The 20,068-nt window shown below is 42.1% G+C and overlaps 1 protein-coding gene and 1 pseudogene across 2 annotated transcripts in view; both read left to right on the plus strand.

Moving 5' to 3' along the window:
• LOC311292301 (polymeric immunoglobulin receptor-like) overlaps positions 1-12,897 on the plus strand; it is a 47,247-nt gene extending 34,350 nt beyond the window's left edge. Inside the window, exons 4-6 of the mRNA XM_084411941.1 lie at positions 11,522-11,584; positions 12,211-12,241; positions 12,402-12,897. Coding sequence (XP_084268067.1) covers positions 11,522-11,584; positions 12,211-12,241; positions 12,402-12,465 — 158 coding nt within the window. The 3' untranslated portion in view covers positions 12,466-12,897. The remainder of the gene's footprint in view (positions 1-11,521; positions 11,585-12,210; positions 12,242-12,401) is intronic.
• Positions 12,898-14,593: 1,696 nt separating this feature from the next.
• The window catches only part of LOC311292297 (polymeric immunoglobulin receptor-like), a 52,603-nt pseudogene continuing 47,128 nt past the window's right edge, over positions 14,594-20,068 (plus strand). The window contains exons 1-3 of the transcript XR_014630279.1: positions 14,594-14,908; positions 15,095-15,409; positions 15,510-15,818. The product of XR_014630279.1 is annotated as a polymeric immunoglobulin receptor-like (transcript). The remainder of the gene's footprint in view (positions 14,909-15,094; positions 15,410-15,509; positions 15,819-20,068) is intronic.

Raw genomic sequence — 20,068 nt, forward strand, 5'->3', positions numbered from 1 at the left:
ATCGAGAGGTGATAGGCTCCGAGCTGTACACCAGCCGGAGAAAACCGACCACTTCGAGGCATAAAGCCGCCGAGTTGACGGCGCCCTTGCCTGAGTGATGGTGTTTATCACTCCCTCTGCGAGGTCAACGGATAACCGTTGAGCGCCCACACGTGAAGGGACCACAGTTCCGGGTGTGGGTGCCAAATCGAGCCCCTGGCCTGCGAGAGGAGATCTCTCCTCCATGGCACTGGCCATGGAGCGATGTCTGCTAGCTGCATCAGGACTGGGAACCATGCCTGGTTCTTCCAGAGCGGTGCTACAAGCAGCACTGAGCATTTCGTTTCCTTGACCCGCTCTAACACCTGTGGCAGGAGGGAGACGGGGGGAAAGGCATAAAGCGGGCAGCGCGGCCACACGTGGGACAGCGCGCTGTCGTTTCTGGAAAAGAACACGGGGCAATGAGCGTTTTCGCGGGACGCGAATAGGTCCACTTCCGCTCTGCCGAATCTTTCCCACAACAGCAGAACTGTTTGCGGGTGTAGAGACCATTCGCCCAGGGGAATGTTGTTCCTGGACAGCCTGTCTGGGCCCACATTCTGGAGCCCAGGCACATGCACTGCTCTCAGCGAGCGCAAATTGTGCTGAGCCCATATTAGGAGGCGTTTCGCCAGCCTGTATAGGGCTGTGGATCTCAGACCGCCCTGGCGATTTATATAGGACACCACGGCCGTGTTGTCCGAACGGACTACGACGTGTTGGTCCTTGATTTGGGGACAAAAACGCGTCAGCGCATTGTGCACTGCCAGCATCTCCAGGCAGTTGATGTGTTGGAGCTTTTCTCGTTTCGACCATAGGCCGAAGAACGGTCTGCCCTCGAGCAGCGCTCCCCATCCCGAGGTGGATGCGTCTGTCGACACCATCCTCACTCTCGAGGAAGTCCCCAGGCTTACACCTGATCGGTACCAGTCGCCCGCCAACCAAGGTATTAGGGCTGCCACACAGCTCTGATTGACCTTGAGACGTAACCGGCCGGACACCCACGCTCCGCGCGGAACTCGCGCTTTCAGCCAGAACTGCAGAGGGCGCATGCAGAGCAAGCCCAGCTGAAGAACCGGTGATGCTGAGGCCATGAGACCTAGCATCCTCTGAAACGTCCTGAGCGGGGTAGTCGCGCTGCAGCGGAAAGATCTCGCTGCGCGCTGAATGTGCAGCACGCGCTGTGGCGACAGCCGTGCTGTCATAGACTGTGAGTCCAGAATGGTACCCAGAAACGAAATCGTTTGACTGGGGTTCAGTGAACTCTTCGTCCAATTGACTGTGATACCAAGATTCTCGAGGTGATCGAGTAAAATGGCTCTGTGCTCCACGAGCTGTGATCGTGATTGAGCTAGGATCAGCCAGTCGTCCAAATAGTTCAGCACTCGCATGCCTCTGAGTCTGAGAGGAGCGAGCGCTGCGTCCATGCACTTCGTAAATGTACGAGGTGCCAGGGACAAGCCGAACGACAGGACTGTATACTGGTATGTCTGACCCTCGAAGGCGAATCTCAAGTATTGCCTGTGATGTGACGCTATTTGTATTTGAAAATACGCGTCCTTCAGATCTATCGACATGAACCAGTCTCCTCGGCGAACATGCGCGAGGATTTTCCTGGTCGTGAGCATTTTGAAACTGCGTTTCACTAATGCTTTGTTCAGCCGTCTTAGATCCAGTATGGGTCTGATACCACCGTCCTTTTTGGGGACTAGAAAGTATCTGCTGTATAGCCCCCCTTTGCTTTGAGCTAGGGGTACGTGCTCTATCGCCCCTTTGCTTATCAGTTTTGATATTTCGGCGCGAAGTAGGTGTGCTACTTCTAAATTCACCGAAGTTTCGACGCGCGCTGTGAAGCGGGGGGGGCGTCGACAAAACTGTAGCGAGAAGCCTCTCTTTATAATGCCTAGCACCCAGTCCGAAACCCCTGGGAGCGCTGCCCATGCTACTGCATGGCTGGCTAAGGGCTGGATGCGAAGCACGCTCTGTTCGTGTGACAGAGGTGCTTCGGGGTGCGATAACATAGGCGTTATGCCTGTGGCATTCGAGGCGGGGGGCGCGCTTATTACAGCGGGCAGAGCGCTCGTCCTCGACCTTACTACAGTGCTTAACTGAGTGAGGGAGGGCTGAGCGAGTTTCGCGGGACTCATGTCTGCGGGTAAATGTGGGCGGGACGCGGGCACATTCACTGCTTTGGACGCGCTGTCTGCCTGAGCAGAGCGAGCGCACACAGGTCTCGTTTTTACAGAGAGCCTGTGGTCCGTGAGACATAGTGTATGTGGGCACTGGGAAGTGGACACTTTCACTACATTTGAAGCGCAATCGATCTGAGTCGATTTTATGTGCGCGAGCCCTAAGTGTAGGGCTGTGCTTATGTGTAGGGATGGGCACTGAGGAGTGGGCATCGACACTACATTTATAGCACCATCGGCCGTGGCCGGGACACCAGAAAATACACTCTTTTCGGGATATATCTGGGTAGCCGTGAAAACGGCTTTTGTGTGCAGGCAAGCGGGCAACTGTGCGGGCTTGCGTCTTGCAGAAAACGCTGGGGCAGTCGCAAGTCTTGGGACTGAAACAGCGGCGCGCTTGGGTGAGAGACCGGCCGCAGCGGGACTCACACACCTGCGCTTTCCTAGGAGTGCTAGGACTTCTTCGGGGCTTCCGGCTTTACCACAATCCTCGGCCGCGGCCCGCGCTGAGCGGGGCGTCGGCTGGTAGAGCGAGAGCGGGACCTAGAGCTGTGCTGCTGTCGCTGCTGTCGCTGCTGTGAAGATGTGGCCGAAGGCGGGGGCTGAGGCTGAGAACTCCGCGGAGTCTGTTTCTCACGACTCGCTGCAGAACCGGAGCGCTTCGGAAGGAAGTGCTTGAAGGCTTGAGACGCTTTCTGGGCTTCGGTAAATCTCTCCACGAACTCGGAGAGAGAAGAACCGAAAAGGCCAGCGGAAGACAGCGGGGCGTCGAGGAACGCGTTGCGCTCGGAATCAGCCATCTCCGTGAGCGTAAGCCATAGGTGTCTCTCAGCAACAGTGGCGGAAGCCATACATCTTCCCATGGCTTGTGCAGCAGACTTGGTAGCGCGGAGTGTTAGGTCCGAAGCGCTCCTTAAATCCGCGATGCAGATAGCTTCAGGTCCTATCTCATCCAACTTACGGAGGAGATCACCCTGGAATATCTGCAGCGTAGCCATGGTGTGTAGCGCTGACGCAGCCTGCCCAGCGGCGGAGAAGATTCGCGCGAGCAGCGTCGACGTCATGCGGCAGGCTTTGGAAGGCAACACCGGTTTAGTCCGCCGTCCAGCAGAGGGCGGGCAAAGGTGGGTTGCTATCGCCTGTTCCACCGGCGGAAGTGAAAGGTAGCCTCGGTCTTTTGCATTATCCAAGGAGGAAAATGCAGGCGACACAGACGAGCGCGTTCGCGCAGAGTAGGGCGCATTCCAAGCTTTCGCCACTTCTTCATGAAGCTCAGGAAGAAAGGGGGCGGGCTTAGATTCCGGAGAAGTGCGCTCACCAGGGAGGAAGCTACCATCTAGCCGGGTACGAGAGGGGAGTTCCGGTGCAGACCACTCGAGGCCGAGGCTCGCCGCGGCCAGCGCGAGTACTCGCATGAGCTCCTTCTCGATGTTGGCTCTCGTAGTGGGCTTGCGGGCAGGAGGCGCGAGGTCCTCAGAGCTCGCCCAGTCCTCGCTGCCTGAAGCTAACAGAGAGCAGGAATCCTTCTCCCCCGACGCGGCCTCGGAAACGACTTCCTCTGATGAAGCGGCGGCAGACTGCGGGCGCTGAGCATCAGGAAGAAGAACAGGAGAAGCCGGTGAAGCAGGCGGGCGAACCGGCGAGCTTGGTCGGGTTGGAGCGGGTTCCGGGACCCGCTGCGAGCGGCGCTTCTTGCGGCGCGGCAGCGCGGCGGGGCATGCAGACTCTGAGAAGGAAGCCAGGCGAGTCCGCAGAGTCACCATCGGCAAAAGCTCGCAGTGAGGGCAGCCGCCGTCAGCGAGCGCGAGCGCTGCATGGTCCTCTCCCAAACAGGAAACACAGATGACGTGGCGGTCTCCCTGGGAGAGTGGGGCTCGGCACGAGCCACATGAAGGCATCTTTAAAAAGACGCAGCTCTTTTAGGGGGTGAGTGTCGCGGGGCGAACACACACACACACACACAAGAACAGTAATAAAGGAAAGGATATAGCGCCGGAAAGCGCAGCAGGTACGGCTGTAGAAGGCGGCGTTGCCAGCAGCTTCGAGTGGCTCGTCCCGCTGAAGTGCTTGCCTCAAACGACGCTTGCTTCCTCGTGATCCAGCGATGTGAGAGCTTCGCTGAAGAGATGAAAAATCAAGTGAATAAGCCTTCTCGAGCTCCTTATATAGAGGTTAGCCACACCCGTCTCGGCGGGAAATGGCTAGGAGGGCGCGAAGCGTCCTCATTGGCCTGACGTCACCTCAGGCCTCGCTCGATAGGCTTATGCAGTTGCTGCAGAGCAGCCAATGAGCGAGCAAGCCGTCTCGCCATAGCTAAGCACTGCCGCAACGCGTTTTACATTTATGAAAATTAAGGATAATTTTTTGCTTCAGTATTTCGTGAAAAGAGACTTTTCCCGTAGCGTTTTTACAAAAACGCAGTACGAGAGGACTCTCGTAAGAGAACTCTCTTCACATCCTGATAGCAATCAATAATATTAAAAAATGTACATTCATTCTACCCTGAGACAATGTAAATAATAGATTTATTGTTTGAAATGTAAGTGTTAACGTAAGTGTACACCGTTTTTGAGATCAATCATCTGCTACAGGATTTATTTTCATTTTTTGACTGTAACTGGTGTAGCAAAAAATAGGCTACAGTAAAACAGTAGCTACATGAGTGAGGCCATCATCTTCTTTTGCATACGCTGTTGCCTGTATCCATTTTAAATGGTTAAATGGTTTAGATGAATTAAAATGAAATGATTCCATTTAAATGAAATGGTTTAGAACCACAACAAGCTGTTAAGGTCATTTGAACAGCGCAAAGCAATTCAGATAGAAATATAGTGTAGCAAATAATGTACATAAATGTGTGTATGTATATATATATATATATAGGATGAACTGAATACCTTTTTCATGATTTGTTCATGATGACAGGCATTATGGGTATCTGGAGGCGTGGATTCCAGTTGTTGTTCTATTGCTGCTTATGGTGGTTGTGGTTGTGTCAATCATAATATTGAGAAAGAAGCGCAGTAAGTACTGATACATTTTCTTAATATGATAGATTCCATCAATCATTTAGGGTGCTTTCACACTTGATTTTCGACTGCCTGATCCAAACCAGAGTTCGATTACTGCCTCAGCCGGTTTGTGTTCATATTACATTATTTGAATATGAAACAACTCAAGAGCACGATAATAACATAATAAACAGCCCTCTGTCTCAGAACAGCGGTATGCCGTCCACAAATCTCAGTGCTGTGACCTGATATGCACAGAGGACGAAGCGCTTCGATCGCTCACTCACTCATAAGCAGTAAGCAGCCCCCCACCTCAGAACGGTGGTCTACCTTCCATAAAGCATTGAGCTTCGGCCACTCGCTCACTCTCATAATGCAGCTCCCCGCCTCAGAGCGTTGATCTGTCATGTATAGAATTAATCTGGATGATTGACTGATCATAGTCCTACAGCTTTGATGATGCAGTGTCACGTTCCCACCTCTCAGGGAACCGAGGTTACGTTAGGTAACCGGAGACGCTTTTAAACTTTTGGGTTTGTTTTTAAAGTGTCAGGCTGTCAGCACATCAATGTGTCTATCAATGTACTGCAAATGTTCTAAAGATCACAGGAGTCCATTTGTCCTGAAGGCTAGCAGAAACAAGTGGTGCTCACTGCAGAGTCATGACGTCCAGCTCCACCTCTCTGGACGTCTAATGGGTGGAGGGATGGAGATATAGGTTGGGTTAGAGTGTGGTTGGATATTATACTGTAGCTCCACCCATTAGGCCCAAATTACATTCAGAGAGGAGGAGCTGGACTTCACACTCACACATGGCTCTGCAGTGAACAGCCTCTTAGCAGAAATGAGATATACATTCTCTCTGCTTGCAGTGCATCAGTCACGCTTGTCAGGAAAATGAGGAGAACAGCGTTCACATCATCCAAACAAATCAAACTCTGATGTCAATTGAACCCGTTTGCTCACCAAAAGTGCTTGTGTGAAAGCACCCTTTGTGTTTGATCAGCCGTGCATCTAGAAGCTTTGCACATAAACTTGATGCTGATGTCTAAGAACTGTCTAATGGAAAGACTGATAACATCATTTCTTTTCTCACTAACAGACATAAATAACACCCACAATACAGCGGTGACCAGAGATGGAGACAGTGACGCGGTAGGTTTGAGCTGACAACCGATTTGAGTTAAAACTCATAACTGAGAGACTCATTATAATAAGATATTATAATTATTCACAGGGAAACAGTGTCCGTTCATCATCAGCGGCTGCAGAGAATGACGTGACTTACAGCTCTGTGACAGTACGACCTAAAACTGAAACTAAAGCAGTAAGTGAACTCACAAGAACATGCCCAGAGATTTGTCCTGTAATGTAATTGTCAGTATTCTTCTTAATCATCTTTCATATCTCCAGTTTAGCCCAGTATCAGTGGAGGACGAGGTGACCTACAGCTCTGTGCACACACAGTGAGAAGTTACAGGTTTGTTAAAGTTAATAATCACATGATGTTTTACACAGACACTGAACGTGATTTCATCTCATTGTTTAATTTCTTTATCACAGGTGCATGTTCCTGAGAAAATATGAACACATCAGCATTGAACTTGAAACAGGCTAACATACTTTTTTTGTTCCATGCATTATTACACATGGAAAACAAGGAAAACATTTTTATTTTATTTTTTTATTACCAATTTATAATAAAAAAATATTAATTTAGTTTTCCTAGTGGTAACAGTGAAAGTACAGTACTTCCATGTACAAACCAAGTGGTTTACTCTGAAAAAATTCGGTTATTTCACTGTATAGGGGTTAGTAAAGAATAAAATTTGTGTGAAAACTGTTGATCGTAAAAAGCATAAAGCATTCATATTGCAAAGTTGTAATGTCAATTTTTTTTAAAAAATGTTATTTGTTATGTATGTTTTTTTTTTTTTTTTTTTTTTTTTTGTTATTTTCTCCCCCACAATAATCTAATAATAGCAAATAAATAATAATGCAAATCACTAAATAGTTAAGATAAATGGTATGTAAATATTTAGGTGTACATTATCAATTTATTTTCAGACTTGTTTTGTATATTTTAAAATGCATTAAAAACATCTACAAAAATAAAGAAATTATGGTCTGTGATGAATAAGTCTCCAGCCTCTATGCCACAGCTTTATGCATATGTAATGTAGGGCTTGGTCAGTGTTGCCAGACGTACGATCATATTTGTACGATAATTTTGACCTCTGTGCGATGTACGATCAATTATGAAAAAAAATGTTTTCTTTCAGAAATATTTCAGAATCTTGTGACATTTCAAATGATGATCGTTGCTGTAGATCCTACATTTACCATCATGAAGAATGTGTGTTGTAAACGTGGTGTTATGCATGCCTTCCATCTCATCTCACACAAAAAATAAAAAAATATAAATAATCACGTTACGTCTTCTCGGCCAATCATCGTGGCGATTGACTCTCTCTCACGTGCACAACACAGGGTAACGTTCTTGCTGCGGCGCTATGTCAGTTGTTTCCAAGAGGTCGATAGTAAAGCAATACTAAAGTAATGAGTAAGAAAATTAGTGCTGAAAAGAAAGGTGAAGACAAGATGAGGCGAAGAGGAAGGCAGAGTCTATGGAGCAGCCTAAAAGTAAGCACCGACAGCAAACATACAGAACTGAGTGGGAAAAGGACACTGTTTTTGCAGGATGGCTAAGACCTGTTTCGGGCAATGACACCAAAGCCTTCTGCTGGTGTTGTAATGTGCACATGGTGGCTGAAATCACTGTTTTAAAAAATCACGAAAAATCGGAAAAACAGAAAAGTCTAGTCCCAGCTCAAAGATCCATAGCCCATTTGCTACAGAAACCGTCAGAGAGTTAGATACCGAACAGCTAGATACAGCAGTGAAAAATGCAGAGATCAAGCTAACAGGGTTCATGGTAGAGCACAATAGCATTGAGGACCTCTGACCATTTGGTCGGGTCTTAAAAGAGGTTTTTAAAGATTCAAAAACAGCTCAGCACATGAGCCTTGGTCGCACAAAGAAACTGGTGCAGATCTATTCAGACCAACAGAGACAGTTTTCCACTGAAGGGGCGTTCACAGCGAAATTATGAAGTCATTCACCGATGCAGATGTACCTATCGAAAACATAGTGGGGTTTGGGTTGGATGGTTGCAATACAATGATGGGAAAAAACAATTCTGTCTCCAGCCGCCTTAGAAATGATCTGCCAGGCATCACAGTGCAGCGGTGTGTGTGTCACTCTGTGCGAGTGCAGCTTTCTCAGCACGCAGGTGCAAGGATTTAGCCAGAGACATTTATGAATATTTCAAAAATAGTGCAAAACGTCTCGCACAGCTCAGAGAATTTCAAGACTTTTGCCATGTTGAACCACACAAACTACTGAAGCCCTCCCAGACCAGATGGCTGTCATTGAGCGAAGTTGTGAAATGTGTCTCGGCCCAGTGGAAAGCCCTCCGGCTTTTTTTCACGGACCAGTGGCTCGAGGCCAGATTGACCGCTGCGGAGAATACTTTTCACTCCCTTAATGATGAGTCTCTTCGCCTGTACTACTATTTTCTAGAGTGGGCGCTGCCTAAATTCACAGACCTTAATCAATATTTTGTGAAAAGGTGGTGATTACTTCATTGAAGAGCAAGGTGTGTGAAACCTACACAGATCTTCTTCTCACCTTCATGGACAGAGATTATGTTCTGCGCACTTCTTTGAATCAGCCAAAAGCTCAGACCATTAAACACGCTGTACTTGGGTGTAAAAGTGATGCACCATGTCCAGCAGACTAAGATTACAGCAGCCACCTTGACAGATTTTCATGTGCTCTCTCAGAATTTTCTCCGGGTTGCCTGCGGAGAAATCAAGAAACGGTTTGACTTTGATGATGCCCTCTTGACCCAAATCGTGTGCCTCTCCCCTGCCGCTGTGACTGATGCCAAGATACGAGCCGAGCATCTGTCTTTGCTCCCCCTCATGCAGCAAGTGCCACGGTTAATTGACATGACAGACGCAGACCGTCTCCAAGCCATCGATGACCAGTGGAGCGATTGCCACTCGTAGCTTTAAGCAAAAATACAAAGGCAATGCATGTTGATGAATTCTGGCACCATATCTCTACTTTGGAGGATTTCATTGAGGGTAACCATGTTCAGCGAATTAGGAAAGTTTGCCCTTGATGTTCTCGTGTTTCCCCATTCAAATCCATCATGTGAGCGTGTTTTTTCAAAAGTCAACCTCATCAAAACAGAGCCACGAATCGGCTCATTACAGACACTCTAAATGACTCAGAGGTGGAGTTTGGACCTTCCCACTAAGGTACACCTAGTTATTTATCTATTGTGGTAATTTGCAGGTCATGTCAAAAAGTTGTTGGTCTAGATAAATAGCTGTTTTCTGTACGTTTGACTCGTGTACGATAATTTTCTTCAAAGCTTCTGGTACGATGATTGGACATTTCCAATCTGGCAACACTGGGCTTGGTGCACTTGGTATAATCATGTGACCTGTATCCGGATGTTGCCCACGTACACATTGAAAAGACACGTGTAAACGCAGTTGTCATCAGAATATCTGATCTGTGTGTCCAGATACAGAGGTAGTTCGAGGACGCATTGTGATCTGTGTAATGTAAATGAAATATAGCCATATCATATCAGCATTCAATCACAGATCAACGTCACGGGAATCGCTGCATGTAGCTTGGTGTGTATAGGAGAGAACTGAAGATGGAGTATATAGTTGAAATTTTGCTTTAGCACCCGTAAGTTCCCTGTAAAGGACACACAATTTTCCCACCAGATCTGGCAATATTTTGGACCCATATGTCTCTTTTTACCATTTCGATCATAGAATCTATGCAATGTGCAATCTCCATCTCTTAGTTTTATGACATTTGAAATAACTGAAAATAAATTTAAAAAGAAACCCCACCACTTCAGGTCGACTTTGCACCAGGGCCTAAATATTACACTGGAAATAGGGATCCGATCATTTATCCAGCTACAGAAGCCACTTTATGTTGATAAGTCCTGATTGACTGATAATCTGATCTGCTTGATCAATTCACAGTGATCGTATGTTAATGCCAAGTGATAACGCCACCTATAGAGAGTCAGTGACGTTTCACCTCATGGTGTGAAGAACCGTGAAGCCTATTCTGAGAAGACAAGAGGAAGTTTATTATTTTAGAGTTCAGAGATGATCAGCGAAGAAACATTATCACGACGCTTTCACAAGCGGATCCTCACCATCATGCAGTTCATTTTGATTTTTCTTTGGCTCATAAGAGGCAAGTGTTCTCTCTTTCTGTTTTTAATTTATTCATATTCTTTATGAATGTGTAGGTTTTTAAAAATATAAACATAAATGTTACAGGCATGCAAACATAATCTCCACATCATCCATTCATAAGCTTTGACAAAAAGTTACAATGACTCTTTATGGTTTTAGTCATGATTGTTGATCTTTTCTTCGCGCAGGCCCTCAATGCACAACAAGATCAGTAAACAGAGAGTTAACGGTTCAGACTGGAGGATCTGTCATTATTCCATGTTATTATGACAGGAAATACACAGAATACAAGAAATACTGGTGCTTTGATGCAAAATCAGCATATAATTTCTGCTCTATTCTGGCATATGCTAATGAAACCAAGGGAAACGTGTCTGTAATCGATCATCCAGATCAGAGTTTCTTTACTGTGACTATGAGAAACCTGCAGCATAAAGACACTGGATCTTACTGGTGTGTTAAGGAGATTGGAGAATTATTTCAAGTGGATGAAACAGAGCAGCTTCATCTCACAGTTCAATCAGGTATGAGATGAGTTTCACATTCAGATAAAAAATTCTGATCCTGATTCCTAATAAATCTCAATGACTTGTGTCTGTGTGTTCAGCTCCTGATGTGTCTGTGAAGAGCAGCAGTGTATCTGGACATGAAGGTGATAATGTCAGTGTCCAGTGTTTCTACAGTTCTGGATATCAGAATAAACTCAAACAGTGGTGCAGATATAAAGATGAGGGCTGTTACACTGAGAAGAGGACTGACACATCCCAGAATTCATCAGTCCAGATCAGTGATGATGGGAGAAGCTCCTTCACTGTGTTGATGACTGGACTGAGACTCAGTGATTCTGGATGGTACTTCTGCTCTGCTGGAGATCTCCAGGTTTCTGTTCAACTCACGGTCACTGGTAAAACTTATTCACTAATCAAATCTTTATAGGTTTTCCTGCTGGACAATTAAGGGGATAAGGCTAAAAAATGTTTGCATCTTTTTCTTTGTTCAGTTCCTGATGTCTCTCTTGAAGATCCACATGTTCCTGTTCTCACTGTCACTGCACCAAAACCAGGTAATGCAGACTCTTACTGGTGGTTATGATAAATTCATAATAAATAATTGTATTATTTTATTCTTTGACAGCAGTTGTGACCACAGAAATATTTGAGAGCAACCAGTTAGATAAGTAAAATATTAATCAGGATTTATATTTTCTGTCATGGCCTGATTATATGATTATAAATGTATAACACTTTCGATACTCCACTTTAGACATTCTAACTTTGCAACTACATGTCAGCAATCATCATTAGAGTATTAGTAGACTGTCTGCTTAATATCCGCTAACACTTTATTTTCCCACAACAGACGTTCTACTGACTATAAATAACTTTGCAACTACGTCAACTTATTCTACTCACCCTAACCCTAATCATAACCCTAACCATACAGTCTGCTAATACTAAGTGTTAGTTGACAAGTTGCAAAGTTACTCATAGTTAGTAGAATGTCTAAAGTGGACTGTTGAAAGAAGTGTAACAAATGTATTTACATAACAGTTGAATTCTTTGTATTTCTAAACATTTTGTCAATTTTTTTCTTTCCTTTTCCCAAAACCAGGTATTATAAGTCCATCAAATAATTAATAAAAAAATGCTTTATTCCCACTTTTTAAAAATTGTTTTTCATTTCTGACAGCAACTGTAAGCACAGACACCGAGAGGAGCACGTTAGTATTAACATGGTTTCATTATTCAAATTGACTGAAATACAGTATGAGTTTAAATCTACATGATGTGTCTTGTTTAGCACTTATCTTTAACTTATGTATAAACACTATATGTTTATCTTTGTGCTGTTGTCATATCTTTCTATATCCTCTCTTTCAGATTGCACGGGATGGAGCGTTTCTGTCTGCCACAGAATTTGAGATCAGACTATTCTCCACATTGACCTGAAGGACTTTTGTCTGTCGATAAATAACAGGTTTTGTGAAACTCATTAGATTTGTATTTGTTACTGTCAAGGTTAATGTTAGCAGTTAGAAGACTTTAGTTCTGCAGTAGGAAGTCCTCATTGCAGCATATTTTGGCCAGGAACCCCCCCCCCCCCCCCCCCACGCCCCACGCAGACAGGAAGTGATGGTCTGATTGACATATAAAGTGACCAACCACAGTTCAGTTTGTTTTTAAGTGTCATTTATGGACGGGGTTATCATAAAACAGTTACTGCAATAATTAGATATAGTGGCAGACTATAGAAAATAATAAAGCAGATTATAATAAGTTAATAATAAAGCTTCTAGTTTCTAGTTTACTGACTCCAGCTAAACTCTGGTGACACCAACCTTGTGAATATAGTTAATCTAGTGCACTGGTGTGGACTTCAGGTGGACTAAAAAACAAACAAACAAACAAACAAACAAACAAACAAACAAACAAACAAACAAACAAACAAACAAACAAACAAACAAACAAACAAAAAACCTGTAGCTTTAGTCCCAGCTTTACACAATTTCTGCCTGTCTTGCCCTTTTTATGTGCAGTTGTCTGAGACTGACGCTATCCACCTTATTTTGCATTGCGGAATAATCCAATAATCTGTTTTCTAAATGTGCAAGACTTCTGATTCATTAGCCGCTAAATAACTATAATAATGACAAAGTGCAATGTGAAGCAGCATTGGCTATTTTTGTACAGCTAAAATGACTATGACACCCATAAGCTTCACACATTCAATTTACAAACGGCTGCGCACTTCCATTTAACACACAGGGGATACGGTTGGGTTCGCTGCAGGACTCCAAATAAACACAGTATGAATTTTGTATGTTAATCTTGAGAGACATTTAGCAGAACCAGTGTAACTGCAACATCTTTATGTTTCTTTCTATATATCTGCCCAACTAACAGAGAATGTTCCCACAACTTTCACATTTTGTAAATGTTAAAATAAAATGGTCTTTAAATAACTTTTATAAAATGGTCTTTTAACATTATTTGATATGCATTCTCATGATGTTGAGAAAAAACTTCTATAGACGTTCTTGGAACGCCTTCATGATTGTTTTTATTTGAACGTTCTCATAACAGTGTGAGAGAACGTTTTGAGCACAACATTTTCAGAACATCCGTATGATGTTATTTGTACTTGATGAATTCTCGCATATAATGCTGACAGAAAATGTCTTTGGAACAACAATCTTGCAATGTCCTTATAATGTCATTAATATTTGATGAATCGTAATGTTAATGTTCTTAAAATTTTCAATTTCAGTATTATGAGTATTTTAAGTAAAATAAGGTTAAGAGAATGTTGTTGTACTAACATTATTGTAACCTTTTAAATAATTTTCCAATCACACAGAATGATTTTAGAAATATTGCAAATCATTGTTCCCACAAAGCTTTCAGAACATAAATCCGTCAGCTGGTGATATCTGTGTTTTGGAGACACTGTATTTTTTCCCGCTAAAATTGTACTCTTTCCTGTCAATTCTCCTAATAAATCCCAATGTCAGTTACATCTGTAATGGTCACAAGTAGAACTGGTTGAAATGTCAGTATTTGGAGATTTAATTGTCATTAGTTCATGTTGTGTTTGCTTAATTGATCATCATGTGTTACACCCATATCTCTCATTTTGGGTCTTAAATCTGCAAGATAAACTGGGTTGTGTAGCATCATGAAAGTTAATATGCACAGACATAAGCAAAACTACACAAATTAGACTTTTAGTTGATGTGACTTTTAATACCTGCAAAAATGCATTACTACCTGTGACATAGCCATGTACACTACCATTGGCATGCCAATCTTTTTTTTTTTTTTTTTTTTTTTAGTTTGGTAACACTTTACAGTAACGTTCAGTTCATTATAATTAGTTTTGCATTACTGTAAGAGTGATTTTTTTAAATGTATTGTTTGTTTTTTACTTATTAAGGTTTATTTTATAAATATAAATTTGTTCGTAGTTAATTCATTTTTGTTCGTAATAAATTAATGTTTGTGTATTAGTGTATGCAGAAATGAATATCAATCGAAACGTTAAAACAGTGTTGTTAATTCTTAGAAACCTGAAGTATTAACTATCACAAATTGAAACTTTGATACTTTTGATAACTGATACTGAACACCCATCAAACAATGGAAGAAATATTAATTGCACTGTATTTTATGAATATGTACAGTCTGTTCACCCTTATCCACGTGGTCCAAGATATTTAAGGGCATTTCCTCCTCCGTCTATGATAATACGAGGGCAGAAAGCAGAAGCTGAGCAGTTGAGCTGTTGAATTCGCAGTGAAAACCTCATTCAGGACACGCAGGAGCAATCGCGATGACCGCGTACGAGAAGGCAATATTCTACATTTCATTTGGGTTTTGGCTCACTTTAGGTGAATATTAAATGTTGTTCTGTTTTTGTTTCTAATATATCCAGTTTATGATTTTGTAATGTGACACATTGTGCTCAGCTGTTCATGTTGCTTTTAATGTGTTTTTTTTTATGTGAAGATAGAACAAATGAAGAAGTTCTTTACTGTTAATCCTGGACATAATAACAGTGTGTGTTGTTTGTTTAGGTGTTGAATGCTTCAGCGGTGGGGCAAATCACACCATAACTGTTAAGACTGGAGGATCTGTCACCATCCCATGTCATTATGATGAGAAAAACCCCCCGCAGAAGAAATACTGGTTCTCAGATACTGATCTATCTTATACATACACAAACACAACCACAACAGAGGAGAATCTGTCAGTAATCGATCATCCTGATCAGAGTCTCTTTACGCTGAGAAACCTGCAGAGCTCAAAACATGATGGGGATTATTATTGTGCTGTGGAGACTGATGGAAAACCGACTGTCACATATGAGCTTCATCTCCAGGTTCAGTCTGGTATGAGATTTGTAATTATTTTAATCACATTCCAATGCCTAATTCTCTGACTTCACACACATATGTTATTATCTCAAATGTCTTGTGTCTGTGTGTTCAGCTCCTGATGTGTCTGTGATGAACAGCAGTGTATCTGGACATGAAGGTGATAATGTCAGTGTCCAGTGTTTCTACAGCTCTGGATATCAGAGTAAACTCAAACAGTGGTGCAGATATAAAGACCAGAGCTGTTACACTGAGAAGAGGACTGACACATCCCAGAATTCATCAGTCTAGATCAGTGATGATGGGAGAAGCTCCTTCACTGTGTTGATGACTGGACTGAGACTCAGTGATTCTGGATGGTACTTCTGCTCTGCTGGAGAGGCACTGAATCCTGTTCATCTCACTGTAACCGAGGCAGAACCAGGTAAAACATATTTAATACTGTCTTTAAAAACTGAAAAGGTAAAACTCAATCAATAATTGTTATTTGGTTATTTTGACAGAAAGTGTGACCACAGACACCGGCACTGAGAAGGACAAGTAAGTCTTAACAAATTCTCATTATTGTGATTAATTCTTTAGCAACATCAAAACTTTGTGTCTTTAATGCTATAAAACGGTTATTCAAGTCTTTCTTCTAACAAAATATTTTCTTTAATGTGTCTAAATTATACATAATCTAGAGATAAATGTTTAGTTAATATCTGATAGTGTGCTATTGTCTTTTATCTTTCAGATGTCGTTCACAGAGCTAGTTTTCTCCACACTGACCAGAAAGATCAGATTATCAGAAAACTGCTGATTCTGCTTTTGCTTTGTCGTAGAAATTTTAAACTGTATATTAAACTAACCATGTTTCTAACATCTAACCTTATTTAACATCTAACATTTGAACAGGATGTACTGTACGAAACCAATGGAAAACTTGTGACTGAGTGTGTGCGTGTGTATGTATAAATAACATAGTTTGGGAAATGAAACTAGTGAAAGTTTGGGAGAGTTTCTCTGAGAACTGCTCGAAGACTCTCCCGGCTGTTATTAAAGCATTTAAAGCATATTTGCTGATGTCTGTCTGTTCATTTCTGCTTCGCAGCAGGTCAGTTTAGGGAAGCAAGTAGTAGAGTAAGAGACTCGGCCAGTTGTCGATGGAAGACGCAGAGAGCTAGAGTATAAAGGTTATTAAGTGTCGATTGGAAGACGCTAGATAGTCAGGTTTAGGGGAAAAATCCACTACAGCTTATACACTCAGTCAGCAGATTAAAGATCTGTGTGTAGAACCTACATTTGCTAAATGCCTAAATGTCTGCAATGTATTTTTTTCTCACCATTTTTCTTCAAATGTATGTTTTCTTTTACCAAAAGCGACTTACTAACGAGGAACATACCAAATAAAACTACATAAATAATAAATATATGTTCTGTCATCACGTTAACTAACCAACAACATGCAGATAAAAGAGATTTGGGTTTTAATTCAGAAACATCAAAGCTAAATTAAAAATATTGCATATGAAAATATATATTTTTTATATCTCAAAAATATGCAAATAAAAACGTTATAAGCTTACTGTAAAATCAACAGTCTATTCTTTTGATGAATCAGACGAAACAGAGGTCGAACTTTCAAGGGGAGAAAAATTTCAGCACAACACCAGAACAGACTGTTTCTGCTGTAAAGGTTCACGTGAAACTGAAGTGATTGAAACATTTACCCCAATGGATAAAAGCATGTTTAAACAGTTTAAATCGCTCCCTAGCCCCTATATAGTGCACTAAATGTCATTCGCCATATAGAACATAGTAAACGTGTGAACAAGTGGTCGATTTCAGCCACAGCATCAGTGTCTTTTCAGATGTAGGGGGCGGGACTCTTCAGATTCCAGAGAGCATTTGATTGGACAGAAAATCTGAGGAGAAGCTAAAGTACAGAATGACATCATCAAAATTGTTATAGACTATATACATTTTAAATGCATATGTCTTACAAATGTGAATGTAGGCATGGTTTTGAACACACAAGCTTATAAATAACATTTATTCTAACAGCCCATTTTTTTTTTTTTTTTTTTTTTTTTTTTTAAATGCCCACTTTCCTCAGCTAATAATGAATATTTACGCCATCATGTCATCTGTCTATACAAGCCTTGTTGGATGTGTTCCCACTCATGGACGGTTATTCTAAACTAACATTGCAGACAATGTGTGAAATATGTGTGAACGTTTCCAATAACAGAAGCACTGAGGATACCCTTGCTTCTCCTTTTACCCAATCTGAGGCTGTTATCATGCATTATTTTTCCATTAATAACTTCTGTACAGAAAAGTGCTCCATTGAAAAACTTTCACATCTTGCTTTCAAGTCATTTTAGATAAGTTTGTCAAAAGTGTAAATGTCTTGACCACAAAACAGACCAAAAATAACCAGTTTCTGAGGTGACATATACTCCGGTAGTCCTATAATTGTAAAATGAAAACTAGAGATGGAAACAGCTTTGACTGTTTTGACTTTTAATTTTAAATGCAAATTAATTATTTGAAGCTTCTCTCAACCAGGTGACACATTTGTAACTTGCCTTGCAACACTTACTACACTTTTACCAAAAGCGACTTACTTACGAGGAACATTCCAAATAAAACTACAAAAATAATAAATATTTGTTCTATTTCTCTCTCTCAATTTAGACATCATCTTTTGTATCAATATGATATCAGACACATCACAGACAGTAATTTAATTTTAGTGGTTGCCAGTGACAGTATTTGCATCTGTCATCATGTTAACTAACCAACAACACTGATGAAAGAGATTTGGGTTTTAATTGACATCAAAGCTAAATTTAAAAATATTGCATATGAAAATATATGTTTTTTATATCTCAAAAAATTTCAGCACAACACCAGAACAGACTGTTCCTGCTGTAAAGGTTCACGTGAAAACTGACGTAATTGAAACCAGACTTCATTTACCCCAATGGATAAAAACATGTTTAAAAAATGTAAATCGCTCCCTAGACCCTGTATAGTGCACTATATGTCATTCACCATATAAAACATAGTAAACGTGTGAACAAGTGGCCGATTTCAGCCACAGCTTCAGTGTCTTTTCAGATGTAGGGGGTGGGACTCTTCAGATTCTAGAGAGTATTTGATTGGACAGAAAATCTGAGGAGAAGCTAAAGTGCAGAATGACATCATCAAAATTGTTGCTCATATTGTTGGTAGACAGAGACTATATACATTTTAAATGCATATTTCTTTCAAATGTGAATTTAGGCATGGTTTTGAACACACAAGCTTATAAATAACAAATTTATTCTACCAGCCAAAAAAATATTTTTAAATGCCCACTTTCCTCAGCTAATAATGAATATTTTACGCCATGTATCATGTCATCTGTCTATACAAGCCTTGTTGGATGTGTTCCCACTCATGGACAGTTATTCTAAACTAACAGTGCAGACAATGTGTGAAATATGTGTGAACGTTTACAATAACAGAAGCACTGAGGATACCCTTGTTTCTCCTTTTACCCAATCTGAGGCTATGTCATGCATTTGATCAGCATACACGATGAAAAGCATTTTTCCATTAATAACTTCTGTACAGAAAAGTGCTCCATTGAAAAACTTTCACATCTTGCTTTCAAGTCATTTTAAATTCTGTAAGGAAACAGCTTTGACTGTTTTGACTTTTAATTTTAAATGTAAATTAATTATTTGAAGCTTCTCTCAACCAGGCGACACATTTGTAACTTGCCTTGCAACACTTACAGGGAGGCTGTTTGACACACGCAACAACTCACTGCCAGCAGCCATATCACCCTGTAGCCCAAGACTGGTTGCCCACTGAAGCTAAGCAGGGCTGAGCCTGGTCAGTACCTGGATGGGAGACCTCCTAGGAAAACCAGGTTGCTGCTGGAAGAGGTGTTAGTGAGGCCAGTAGGGGGCGCTGCTCACCCTGTGCTCTGTGTGGGTCCTAACGCCCCAGTGTAGTGACGGGGACACTATACTGCCAAAAGAGCACTGTCCTTCGGATGAGACGTTAAACCGAGGTCCTGACTCTCTGTGGTCATTAAAAATCCCAGGATGTCCTTCGAAAAAAGAGTAGGGGTGTAACCCCGGCATCCAGGCCAAATTTGCCCCTTGGCCTCTGTCCATCATGGCCTCCTAATCATCCCCATATACTGATTGGCTTCATCACTGTCTCCTCTCCACCAGTAAGCTGGTGTGTGGTGGGCGTTCTGGCGCAATATGGCTGCCGTCGCATCATCCAAGTGGATGCTGCACATTGGTGGTGGTTGAGGAGATTCCCCCCTTCTATGTAAAGCGCTTTGAGGTCTCAGAAAAAGCGCTATATAAAATGTAACAAATTATTATTATTATTATTATTAACAAGAGAGAACGAATGCAGGAACTGAGAAAGACTGTAGAAATCTATGATGACTTTAGATTTTATGCACGTCTCCTTGAGTGAGACTATAGTTTCTATAGTATTAACCTAAAAACTTAAACTTGCATGGAAATGATGAAGATAAAGAAAGAAGAAACATTGCAACTTTTCGACAGACCGACAGTCAGTTTGAAGAAGTTCATTGTATTTTTCCTTTGGCTCATAACAGGCAAGTGCTCTCTATTTGCTTACAATGAATTTTACACATATAGGTTTACATATCCT

Source organism: Rutilus rutilus (assembly GCF_951802725.1).
Source record: "Rutilus rutilus genome assembly, chromosome: 6".
Taxonomy (NCBI): domain Eukaryota; kingdom Metazoa; phylum Chordata; class Actinopteri; order Cypriniformes; family Leuciscidae; genus Rutilus; species Rutilus rutilus.